Source organism: Propithecus coquereli, unplaced genomic scaffold, assembly GCF_000956105.1.
Source record: "Propithecus coquereli isolate 6110/MARCELLA unplaced genomic scaffold, Pcoq_1.0 Scaffold237, whole genome shotgun sequence".
In the NCBI taxonomy this organism is placed as follows: Eukaryota; Metazoa; Chordata; class Mammalia; order Primates; family Indriidae; genus Propithecus; species Propithecus coquereli.
Window position 1 is genome coordinate 3,654,461 of NW_012147919.1, and position 12,207 is coordinate 3,666,667.

Here is a 12,207-nt window from a genome sequence, read left to right on the forward strand (position 1 = left end):
GTATCTCACTTAATTCTCCCAAGAACCTTGTTCTTACTCAGCAATTATACCATAGTTTACAGGTGAGAACATCGAGGATGTTACTTGTCCAAAGCCACAATAATAATACGAGGGGACAATAATAACTATCTACCTCAAGAATACACGGGTCTTAGTGCAAAATGTAAATGCAGGGCTCCTTGTTCAAAAGTTATTAAGAATTTCAAGACAACAGCAGCAGAGAATTAAATCAAGCATGGGCCCTTAGTCTGGAGTTCTGTGGACTGCACAGCTAGTACACCCATGAGGCTGGCCCTTCTCAAGAGGTTGTAGTAAGGATTAAATAAGGCAATATAATAATAAAAGAAAGTACTTATATAATAGCATTTATTTTGTGCCAGGCATTTTTCTAGGTGCTTTGTAAACAATATGTCATTTCATCTTCACAGAAACTCTATTAGTCAGGTACTCTTTTTACCATCCCCATTTTACAGATGAGGAAACAAAGGGGCAGAGAGGTTAAGTAACTTTCCCAAATCCTATAACTAATAAGCAGTGGAGCTGGAACTGAAACCCAGAGTCTGGGTACATGCACTATACTGGTGCACGTGAAGTGCTTCACATGTCATCTGATGTGCACACTGCTGGGGAAAGATCTACCAATCTTATTTTTGGCCAGTGTCAAATCAAGGCCCCTGATGCCACGCCTGTGACATTAACAAGTACGTTGTATTCCCTGGTCTCATTGAAACCAAACATTTAATTTTGAGAACATTTTGGTATGCTGTTAATTTGACTGACTTGTGAAACTATCAAAATTCTAAAAAACATTTTTAGAAATCATGAAAGTTTTTTTTTAATTTATACCATACTTTTTAATATGTAATAATGTCACTGAACTTTGACAAGTTTTGTAAAGGAGGAAATTACTAAATTAAAAATATGTTTAACCCACAACACATCTGGATTAGGATATACTATCAAAATGGGAGGGAATGACAAATGTGCAATAGTCATTCAAATTTAAAAATAAATTTTAAAAAGGCTTGCAGATATATCCAGTTTGGGTAATTAAATCATTTCAAGTTTATTATTGGAAATCTACTTAAAATAATTTTCAGTTACTTGGGAAATGAAAATGGAAGGAGAGCAAAATACACTATAGTTTGACTTTACTACCTATCTTTATTAGAAGAAAATGAAAAATTAACGCTTGTTGATATTTGGGAACCATCTAGAATTACAGTTCTTATATGTTTCTAAAAAGGATTACTGTAAAATAGCTATTTAAGATGGCAAGTGCTTATCTACCATCATCTACTTATCTAATTTGAATATTTCCATAATTTTAATCAGGAAAAGAACATTAGATTGGAATCTGTTTATAACTAAAGTGAATAAAAACTAGTATAATAAAAAGGTGTTCAGAGACTCAGTTTTTCCTTAAGGGTTCATAATGACCCTCATAAAATAAAAGCTGCTTGTAATAACCCGAGTTTTCCAGGAAATTTAACTGTTATCATTGATGATGTTAAATGATTTCATGAAAAAAACAAAACAAAACATAGTGCACGTGCTACAAAAACAGGTAAAACCCTCCAGGATTTCTAGTGTGACTTCCTTACTAAGTATCTCTGTTGAACTGCTAGTTGGACGTACATATCTGTTCAGTGCTGCTGAAAAGAACAGATGCTTTCAAAACTAAGCTTCGTGTACATGTACATTAAAATATTTTCTGTGGAATGTTTTTGTAATGAACTATTGAGAAACATTTCTGTTTGCTAAATGAACTTCTGTTCACCAAGAAAACGATCCTATAAAAATAAGCCAAAGTCACCCTGTGCTGGCAGAAGCTCACTGTTCTCTCAAATCCACTATTTTGCGTGGAAATTTCTTTAAAATATGTTTGAGTCATTTTTTAAAGGAATGGGATGGAAGAGTCTGAGACACAACAAAAGAGTTTGGGGAAAGCAGTGAGGATTTCTGTGTGGTACTGCGTACTTCTTGGCAGAAATCTGCTTTGGTCATCAGCTTTGGATGCCCCCGTTCACTGCAAAGCTATGCTTCATGTGTGCTTTGCAACCAAGCTATTTACAAGACTTTAAACCAACATATTAGAACTTTTCAATTAACATTGCAAAACGAAATATCATTTTAAATGAAAATTAATTAATACTAAAATTATAAGCATGTTCAGTTTCCATTCACCTAGAAATGGAAATATAAACTGTAAACATTCATAAATATCCTGTGTAAAAATGGCAAAAAAGTTTACTAGTTTGATACCTACTACCAAAATTGAATTTTAATTCTTTTCTATTTTTAAATTATTTTTCGCCCACACTGTATGGCTCAATAACCACCCGTGGATACAAATTGTATTGATCTTGCTTTGTGACGAACTATCACAGGATAGTGCTAGTTATTGTATCTTCTAGACTACAGGTTCTCAATCTTGGCTGCATCTTAGAATCATCTGGAGAGCTTTTTAAAAAATATTAATTCCCTCCATTCCACCCTAGACCTACTAAATCAGAATCTCTGAGGGTGCAGTCCAGACATCAGAGTTTTTAAAAAGCTCCCCGTAATTCTAAATGCCTGATCTAGACCCTTGGTACTTACTGTGGTTAGGGGCCCAGCAACCTCAGCTGGGAGCTTGGTAGAAATGTGGGTTCTCAGGCCAACCCTGGGTCTACTGAATCTGAATTTTATAACAAGATCCCACAGGTCCAAAAGCTTCCTGAGGAGGTCAAGGCACGCAGACCACACCGAGCAGAGGATCCAGTGTTTGCACCGCGGCCTCACGAGATCGCTTCCACGTGCTTTGTCCTTCCCTCGCTTCCCTCCCTTCTCTTTCTTCCTCTCTTCCGTCTTTCTTTCCTTTCCTTCCCCACTTACTTTCGTTCCTTCTCTTTCTTCTTGAGACACTTCTAAAAGGGGAGGAAGCAACAACAAGCTGAAATACGTGGAGTGGGCCTGTGTACGAGTCATAACAGTTCCTTAACATTTCTAGAGAACCTTACATTCAGCAAGAGTTGTTCACGTGTTAATTTCACTTGACCCTAATTAAGATCAGCCCTGGAATTTAGGCATTATTATCCCCGTCATGCAGGAGGAAATTGAGGCCCAAAGAGCCCCGGGGATGGGGGGGTGCTCAAGGTACCGCAGTCTGTGGAGATGCCGGGGCGGGAACCCAGGCGGCCGACTTGACAGCAGCTCCTCAGAGGATGGACTTGGACGTGAATTGACAGCAGTCAGAATTTTTTCAGACGTTTAAACATGCTAATTAATTCACAAGCGAAAACAGCTAACTGCCATCCACTAGCCCAAGTTGTGGATTTACAATACCGGTCGCTTAGCAACTTGCAGCGTCTACACCAACTTTCGACCAATTCTCAAACTGCTGGCATAAGGACTTCCTCTCGCCATCAACAGGGCTTTTGCGCATGTGCGATCGCCTTCCGGAAAGAGGCGCCTTTTTTTTGGATGCCTTCCGGGCGATACAGGAAGTGGTTCTGGGGCGCATGCGCGTTGGTTCGCGGTTGTCGGGGCAGTTTCCACCGCCGGCGTGAAGAGACCCCGCGCTCCTGGGGTTCCTGCACGCGCTGCCCCGCCCTCTTCTCCTCCGCGCCGGAGCAGCTCTTTAGGCTCCCCGGTGCCCTCCGCTCCGCGCTGCCGCTTCCCGCCCGGGCGCGACTCTCAGGTAAGCCCCGTGCCGCGTCCCCTCGGCACCCGCCGCTATGGCGTCCGCGGAGGCCGGATCCCCTATGCGAGGAGAGCCTCGCTGCGAGACGCTGGGGCGTGAGCCGTAGCGAGCCGTACCGTTGACCCAACCTCATTAGTGGCCCCTGGAAGCGAAGTCAGGCCTGGAAGGGGCCTTCGGGGGTCACCTAGGGTCTAACCCGTCGTTTTTCTCATGGGGAAAGGGAGGGGCCTCACTGAGTTAATAGCCATGTCTGTCGCCTCCGTCCTTCCCTATACATGTGTGGCTTCTCATCAGACACATGTCACTTGCTCGGAAAAGCCTTCCCTGACTGTTCCACAGAAGGGCATTCTCTTTTAGTCTCTCCCGTGTCAACGTGCTTAACTTCCTTCGTAGCACTTACCATCTCTGAAACTGTTCGCTTCGGTCTTCCCCAGCCGAGTATTTATTGTATATGTGTACAGTTGTACAGGCAGTATTTCTCCAGGCAAGTATTTATTAAATGCGAGAGGCTCTGGGCCAGGCATTGTGCTGCGGGACCAAGAGTACGTTAAGGGAAGAATCCAGGCAGGTCCCTGCCCTCTTGGCGCTGGCATTCTGTTCGGGAAGAGGTTGATTGCAAAGAAGAAATTCAAGGGGTAACAGGTGCTGTGAAGAAAACAAGGGAATGCGATTGAAGGTTGGATTATGTTAAATTAGGGAAGCCTCCAAGCAGGTGACTTTTAAAAAGAATAGGTCTGACAGCTTTATTGAAGTATGACTTACGTAACATGAAATTTTACCCATTTAAAGTGTACGTTTAGATGAGTTTGGGAAATTTCATGTAGTTGTGTAAACATCACGACAGCGCAGTTGTAAAACACTTCCATCACTCCAAAAAGTTCTGTGGAGGCAACTTCTGCGATCTGAAGAGGCAGCTGGGGGGTGCCGGGAGGGAGCAGGCAAATCGTCCCTGCTCCGAGGCAGTGAGCTTGCAGTGTCCACTGGCAGAAAGGAATGGACGGAGAAGCAAGGAGGGAGAGTGAGAAGGGATTAGATAGGCTCTACAGGTACCTGTGCCTTCTGAACTTTTTGAAGCTTCCCGATGCTCAGCATAACATGTCCTGATGGGCTGATTAACACGTGAATATGCCTCTTGCCTACCATGTTCTTTTCCCTAAGTTCATCCGTAGTGTAGAAATGTTCTCTCCCAACTTGATTCAGGTTGGAGAAGGGGAATAGAATGGAAGTAACATTTGTTAACAATCTGTAGTATTGTGGGCACTGTATGTGTGGTTAGCGTCTCTATTTTGCAGATGAGAAAATCAAGGCTAAATAACTTGCCCAGAGCTATATAGCTAGCTCCCAGATCTGATTCCAGAGTCGTGTCATTCATTCACACAGTTAACTGGAGTTTCAAGTACATCTGTACATTTAAGGGCAGAGGTGCGGTTGGCAAGCACCATCATCTCGCAAAGTCGCTTTCTGAGATATAAAGGTACTCTTAGCTGTCACTCTGACCTTTTCTTCTGCACATGCTTATTTTTTATGAAGCTGGGGAAACTTAATGCCTTCCCAGATTCCTCGCGGTTTCTCCATTCTGGGTTGTCTTGTTTAAGATGTTACGCTTGTTAGCAAGTATGGCACTCAGCTATTAGGCTCCTTTTGGAAAGGCGATGCAGTAGACTTCTGGGTGTAAAAATTTGCTAGCTGGTTAACAGTTAAAATGTGGCATCATTGTATGTGAATCATCAGGGAGTTACAATACGTAGACTTTCTCTTTGGAAGGAAATAAAAAGAGAAACTTTTTTATTGCACCCACTATGCGATAGACACTGCCTTTTCTACATAATCTGATTTGATCATCAGAGCAGCCCTGGAGAAGGTGTTGATATTCTTTGTGTTTGCAGAGCAGGAAAATGAGGCCTGGTGAGATTAGAATCCCAGCTCTTGCGAGTGGCAGCGGCCCTGTTCAAATCCTGGTGGGTCTACTAGTCTGTGATACCCAAGGAAAACCTTGGCGTAGGGGAAATTGTTGCTAGCTAAGCGTCCACAACATAATGGCAGATGTTCTGGTACTCTGACAGACTAAAGTGGATTACTTTTTCAAATTAATCCTACAGAGAAATTGCTGAATTGCTGCCAGGACTAGTTATTCTTGGAAATTTCATGCAGAGACATTGACTTAACTAAACTAATGCAGAAATTAGTAAGAAGAAAGTAAACTCCTAGTAAGTGGAAACATGAAAGAAAGAATGGGGACGTTCTGTCTTGTTTACTGTTGTAGTCTTGGTGTACACTAACTATGTAAAGAGTGAACTAATTGATTTTTCTAGCTGGTAACTAAAAAAAAAAAAAAAATCTAATGTGCTGATACTGGTTCATTAATGGTGATGAAGGTACCACACTAATATAAGATTAATAATAGGGGAAACTGAATATGGAATGTATGCCAATTCTATCTTTACAATTTTCTGTAACCTAAAACTATTCTGAAAAAGTTTATTTTTAAAAAGCACTCTGCAGCCAGGTGCGGTGGCTCACGCCTGTAATCCTAGCACTCTGGGAGGCCTAGGCAGGAGGATCGCTCGAGGCCAAGAGTTTAAGCCCAGCTTGGACAACATAGCAAGACCTTGTCTCTATGAAAAACTTAAAAAATTAGCCAAGAATGGTGGTGCACACCTGTAATCCGGCTGCTTGGGAGGCTGAGGCAGCAGAATCACTTGAGTTCAGGAGTTCAAGGCTGCAGTGAGCTGTGATTGTACCGCTGCATTCCAGCAAGGCCCTGTCTCTAAAAAAAAATAAAAAATAAATAAAAAGCACTCTGCTTATTGCATATTTAGATCTCTTCTGAAGAGAAGCCTGGACTCAAGCCATTTAGAATATTTCCCTTCTATGACTTAATTATCTTTACACTTTCTCTCAGTGATATTTATTACTTAAGAAAGTACCTGTCCTTAACATTTCCCATTATTTTTTAGGGCCAAAATGAGTCTGTTTGGAACAACCTCGGGTTTTGGAACTGGTGGGACCAGCATGTTTGGCAGCACAACCACAGATAATCACAACCCTATGAAGGTACCTCACAAAGCTTCACAGGGTTGGTAGAAAGAGTTCAGACCAGAGTTTCTCACATCAAGGACAGAAGGAGAACCTGAGATGGCTTGGGACCCTCCCTTGGTGTGAAAGCTCTGAAACTTGTCTAGGCCGACTTTCTCAAGCACTGGAGCACAGATAACATTTGTCCCCTGGACTAGTGTCCTATTCCTTTCGACTTGCCAGATCTCCAGAATTGCACAAGATGCTTGTTAATGCAGCACATTCCTAGGGCCCAGCCCAAGACTGTTGAATCCGAATTTCCATGGTTGGGGAGAAGGGAGGGCAGTTGATAACTGTGATTAAGCACTGGGGCAAGAGTGACCTTGTGGAGCCGCATGTGGAAAACAAGGCCGAGGGCATTCGTTTAGAGTGCTGCTTCCAGGCCGACAGTGCTAATGCTTTCACTAGCTTGAGTATTGCTCCTCTTTTTGATAAAGTAAGGAACGGTCCAATTCAGTTGGTTTGTGAGCACAAGGAAAGTGCGCCGTTAGGTGATTAGTGAGAAAGAAAGCAGTTTTGAATTAAATTGTGATTATGCAAACATTTTAACATTGACTTTTCCCTCCAGGATATTGAAGTAACATCTTCTCCTGATGATAGCATTGGTTGTCTATCTTTTAGCCCACCAACCTTGCCGGGGAACTTTCTTATTGCAGGATCGTGGGCTAATGATGTAAGTGCTCCTTAAACGCATGTTTTATAACTTATCTCTTTGTATGGGCAAGGTTAGCTTTAGTTCCATTTTTTCCCAAGTAAGTGAATCAGAGTTAAGACTTATGCATAGCCTTTTTAAAGAAATCAATTTAGAGGGTGTGAACCCTTCTGAACAGCAGATATCACTTGTTCTTACACTTATTTTTGTTAGGAAAGCACAATCATTTGCATTGCTCAGAAATTCCTACTGTAGTTTGGTATGTTGAAGTGTATTCCCAAATCAAATGTAGTATTCATCAAGAATGAATGTTATCCATGATGGCGCACACAAATTTCCCTTTTGGCATCCTGAAAGCGTTCTTCAGGCATCTGTTAAACTTTTCAACTTAGATGATACAAATCCTTTAACATTGTACTTACCTTTGTGTACAAAAACAGATAAAAAAAATCATAATGTAAAAAAGATAAAAGCGGATACAAAAATAAAGAATGTGAAGAGGCACTTCACAAAAGGGAGAATAAACTTAACCATTCAGTCATACACTTAAATGCAAATTTATAAGATAGACTCTTTTTTCTATCAAATTAACAAAATTAAGTTTAAAAGAATAATAGTACCAGCAAGGGTAAACTGGAACCTTACATGTGCTGCTGGTAGGTATATAAGTTGGTAGAGCTCTTCCAATGATAATTGGCAACATCATTCACAGATTCTTAAGTTTATACCCTTTGTCTCATTGATTCCCCTTCTGGGACTTGAGGAGATCCAGTAATGTACATTATGTGCGTTGTCTAAATTAGTCTTTATAACAGCTAAAGAACTGTGAACTTACTGTCATCCCTATTTGATGAATCGGGATGGTGAGGCCTCAGGAAGTAAAATAACTGGCTTGGGTCACCTGTCTGGGTGGCAAAGCAGGAGGCAGCAGCCAGCACAGTCCAGCTCAGGGTCTGTGCTCCTAGCCGCTGCCGGGTACTGCCTGTCATGAAAACAGGATGCTGGTGAAAATTTTGAAAATTGTGATATCCAACAGTAAAGTCAGTTTATGGCATGCAGGTGTCTGAGAAAGGATTCACACTGGTCTGCAGCAGCGAGGCAGCAGGTATTGGGGGACGAGGAGCGTTGTCCAGGTTGAACAAGTTTGCTTTTTACATGCAGTTTCTGGAAATATTTCAGTTGTTTTGCTGCTAAAAAAAAAAAAGAATGTTTAAGAATGTTTAGAGATGAATAGACTAATGATACAGGTGAGATAAGTAAAGATACTATATAATCTAGTCTTCAAGAAAATATGTGTACATGAAAAGAAGACTTGAGAGCACACGCAGCTGTTACCTGTGCTTGTCTGTGGTGGGATTAGGATGATTTTTATTTTCTCATCATAGAAAATCTCTAAGTAAAACACATTGCTTTTATAATCAGGGGAAAAATTATATAAAAAAAGTATTCAGAGAGGTAAGTTTCCACTTCGGTCTTGGATAGTAATGGATAAGTGATATTCTGCCTTAGAAGATATGTCTTGTAGATGCGATGGAAAAAGTCTCTGCACTTTTAGGTTTAAGCAGTAGAATGTGTATATTTTAATGGTTTAAGAAAAGGAAAGCACGTGCTTGGCATATTTATTTCAATTGCTTTGTTCTTAAAGTTAGATAATTAGGTTGACATGAGAAGTCCATGTATAGTTAAATTGTACCCCATTAATTATTAGGTGTTAAATGCAGGTAATACTTCATGAATTGTTTTGTTTGCATTAATTTGTCTGTTACCACAGGTTCGCTGCTGGGAAGTTCAAGACAATGGACAAACCATTCCAAAAGCCCAGCAGATGCACACCGGGCCCGTGCTAGATGTCTGCTGGAGTGATGTATGTTTCACTCCATTTCTAATGTCCTCTTTCACTTAAAGTACAGTGTAATTCTGAATATTTAATAATCTGAACACAGTTTAGCATGTATGTATCTACATTGTAGGAATTCTAAGTTTTTGAATGTAAATATAGTAATTTATTGAAGTTTTTAATGTTAGCTTTAGTTAGGTGCTCTCTCTGAAAGCTTTTCTTGAATTAAATTTTGGTGCGTGATTGGGGAGAGTTTAATGCTAAGGGACCATTTACAAAGAAACCAGCAGGGCAGGTGAAGCACCCAGGGCAAGTGCGCGGCCTCCTGGAGCACAGCATGGGCTACAGCTGTAGAGGGGCCTCGGCCTGCTGTGGGGGAGCCTGTCTCCCCCCGTCTCCTACCACTGCTGCTGGTGGCTGAACCCAAAAGAAGAGAGAATACAAAGGGGCCTGACTGACAGTCAGGGGCAGATGTGCTGTGAGGCTCAGGAAGCTAAGCCTGAAGGCCCCTCACCTGCAGAGGTCCCTACCAGGCTTTGTACCTATTTTTTTAAGTCATGTTTCTTAGGTATGATTTGCCTGCCTACAGTAAAATTGAACATTTTTAGCATACAGTTCTGTGAGTTTTAAGAAACGCATAGAATTATGTTCAAGATGTAGAGCAGATCCCTCAGAGATTCCCTCCTGCCCTTTTGTAGTCAAATCCTTCCCACTGTCGGCTCCTGGAAACCACTGATCTGTTTTCTGTCCCTAAAGTTTCGCTTTTGCAAAAATGTCATATAAATGAAATCCTGTAGCGTGTAACCTTTTCAGTCTGGCTGCTTCACTCTGCACGTTGCATGTGATGGATCTCAATCCATCCCTGTGGTTGCGTCTGTCGGTGGTTTGTCCTGTTGCTGAGGAGTCCTCCCTTCTATGCGTGTGTCACCACTTATTCAGCCGCCTGCCAACCGAAGGACATTTGGGTTTCCCATTTTTGGTGCTTAATGAGTAATGCAGCTATAAATGTTTACATACTGCATTTTCTGCGAACATAGTTTTCATTACTTGGGTAAATATCTAACAGTGGTGTTGCTGTCTCATGTGGTAAGTATATGTTTTAACTTTATGAGAAATTGCCAAATAATTCTACTTTACATTGTCATTAATCTCATCATTATTTCTTTGATCTTATTTAGCTTATATATGAGAAATAATTCTAGTATTTATAAATATTTTGAGATGCTTTAGGAGCCAGAGTTGCTCCCATTTTATTCATTAGCAATGATGGGCTTCTCGAGGCATTTTTGTCAGTCTATAAAATGTATTCCTGACATACCTGTTTGGGTTATTATGAGACTAAATCAGTAGATGTATGAGAACAGTTTGGAAAGTGAATTGTTCGTTACACATGACATGCAACCTACTTTTCCTGTAGTAAAGTAGCAGATTGAATAGATGTAAAATATTTCTAATTTATTTTGCCTGTCTTTCTTTACTAATTGGGTAATGGGTCAGAATTTCAAAGTTTCTTACAAAGTATGGCAAGAAATAGAATGAACCGATAGAGGAATTATGTTGCTCAAATGTTGTTGAGTGGCTGTGGCATTTCTATTAATAAAACTGATTATAACCTATTTCCTGTCTCCCAAGTTACAGACCAGCTAGTGGGGAGATCAAACGCAGGAATGAACTCAGTGAGCTAAGTTCTGAGGGAGGCAGAATGAATGGGTGCAGGTGGGTGAGAACATAGAAAGCAGCTATGAAGTTTGGGAAGGATTCCGTGAATGCTTTACAAAAGAGACAAGAATTGGGCCGAATCTTAAAAAGAGAAAAGTAAACCGCATGCTTACAGCTTTTTAGCATTGCCTCATCCAGGCTTGGCCTGGCTTCAAATTTCATTTCCATATCTTTGCCAAGTTAATTATCAGGCACCTATTGTGTGCTAAGCCCAGGGGATATAGTGGAACTCAAAGTAGGCCAAACAAACAAACAAACAAACAGACCTGTGCTCAGGGAACTCATGGTCTCTTAGGACAAACAAATACAGAAACAATTAAGAATTACAGATAGTGGAAAGTTGTGACAACTAGATTAAATCTACAAAGAATCACAAGTAGTTAAGGAGTTTGCTTGAGAGGTCACAACAAGTGAGTGGCTGAGCCTCAGCCCAGACCTTCCTGGCTCCAGAGCCCTGTGGTTAGCCTTTCCCGCGGAGCCTTAGAGGAGCACTATGGGCTCGCCTGGGAGGAGTTGGGGTGCAGCTGGGAGTGGAAACCACGCAGGTAGAGGCACCAAAGACCCAGTTACCTTGAGGCATGAAAGCCAAACTTGGTGAAAAATAAAAATTACAAAACAAAACTTGCCTCAGTATGATTAACCTATTAATAGTGTCTATAAAGACAGAGATTTAATTTTTCTTAGAATGTAAAATTTTCTACATCTTATTTTAGGATGGGAGCAAAGTATTTACGGCATCATGTGATAAAACTGCCAAAATGTGGGACCTCAACAGTAATCAAGCAATACAGATCGCACAGGTAATAAAAGCCCCCCGTAAAAGAGCTGGAGGAGACTGGTACCCAGGATTGTGATGATTCTTTAATTATAGTAGTTCTCTATTACAGAAAATGTGGTTCGACGCTATTAAATCAATTAGACTTAATATACCGGAAACCTCTTTAGCACAAAAATAACACCAGTTTTATAACCATTCGTGCTCTTACTAGTATTTCAGGTTGTTTTGTCCTGGGTCTTCCATATAGGTGCGGATGGCATCATAAGGAGTCAGTGACATAAAAATCTATAAAAGGACCACAAGTTAACAGGTGGTCCTTCACATTCCCGTGTTTGACATTCCGGCACCTGTGTGTGGCTGCCTTCTACCAGCTACATATGGTCGCTCATCCATGTAGCAAGTGTTTATTGCTGTTTGTCAGGCACTGCCCTGGGGCTAAGAAATACAGCAGTGAGTAAGAG

The 12,207-nt window shown here is 41.2% G+C and overlaps 2 protein-coding genes across 2 annotated transcripts in view; both read left to right on the forward strand.

Moving 5' to 3' along the window:
• The window catches only part of SPO11 (SPO11 meiotic protein covalently bound to DSB), a 23,047-nt gene extending 19,263 nt beyond the window's left edge, over positions 1 to 3,784 (forward strand). Inside the window, exon 10 of the mRNA XM_012645840.1 lies at positions 3,683 to 3,784. Within this exon, the coding sequence (XP_012501294.1) occupies positions 3,683 to 3,784 (102 nt within the window). The remainder of the gene's footprint in view (positions 1 to 3,682) is intronic.
• RAE1 (ribonucleic acid export 1) overlaps positions 3,484 to 12,207 on the forward strand; it is a 15,817-nt gene continuing 7,093 nt past the window's right edge. Inside the window, exons 1-5 of the mRNA XM_012645856.1 lie at positions 3,484 to 3,682; positions 6,643 to 6,739; positions 7,329 to 7,433; positions 9,184 to 9,276; positions 11,682 to 11,768. Of these exons, the coding sequence (XP_012501310.1) occupies positions 6,650 to 6,739; positions 7,329 to 7,433; positions 9,184 to 9,276; positions 11,682 to 11,768 (375 nt within the window). The 5' untranslated portion in view covers positions 3,484 to 3,682; positions 6,643 to 6,649. The remainder of the gene's footprint in view (positions 3,683 to 6,642; positions 6,740 to 7,328; positions 7,434 to 9,183; positions 9,277 to 11,681; positions 11,769 to 12,207) is intronic.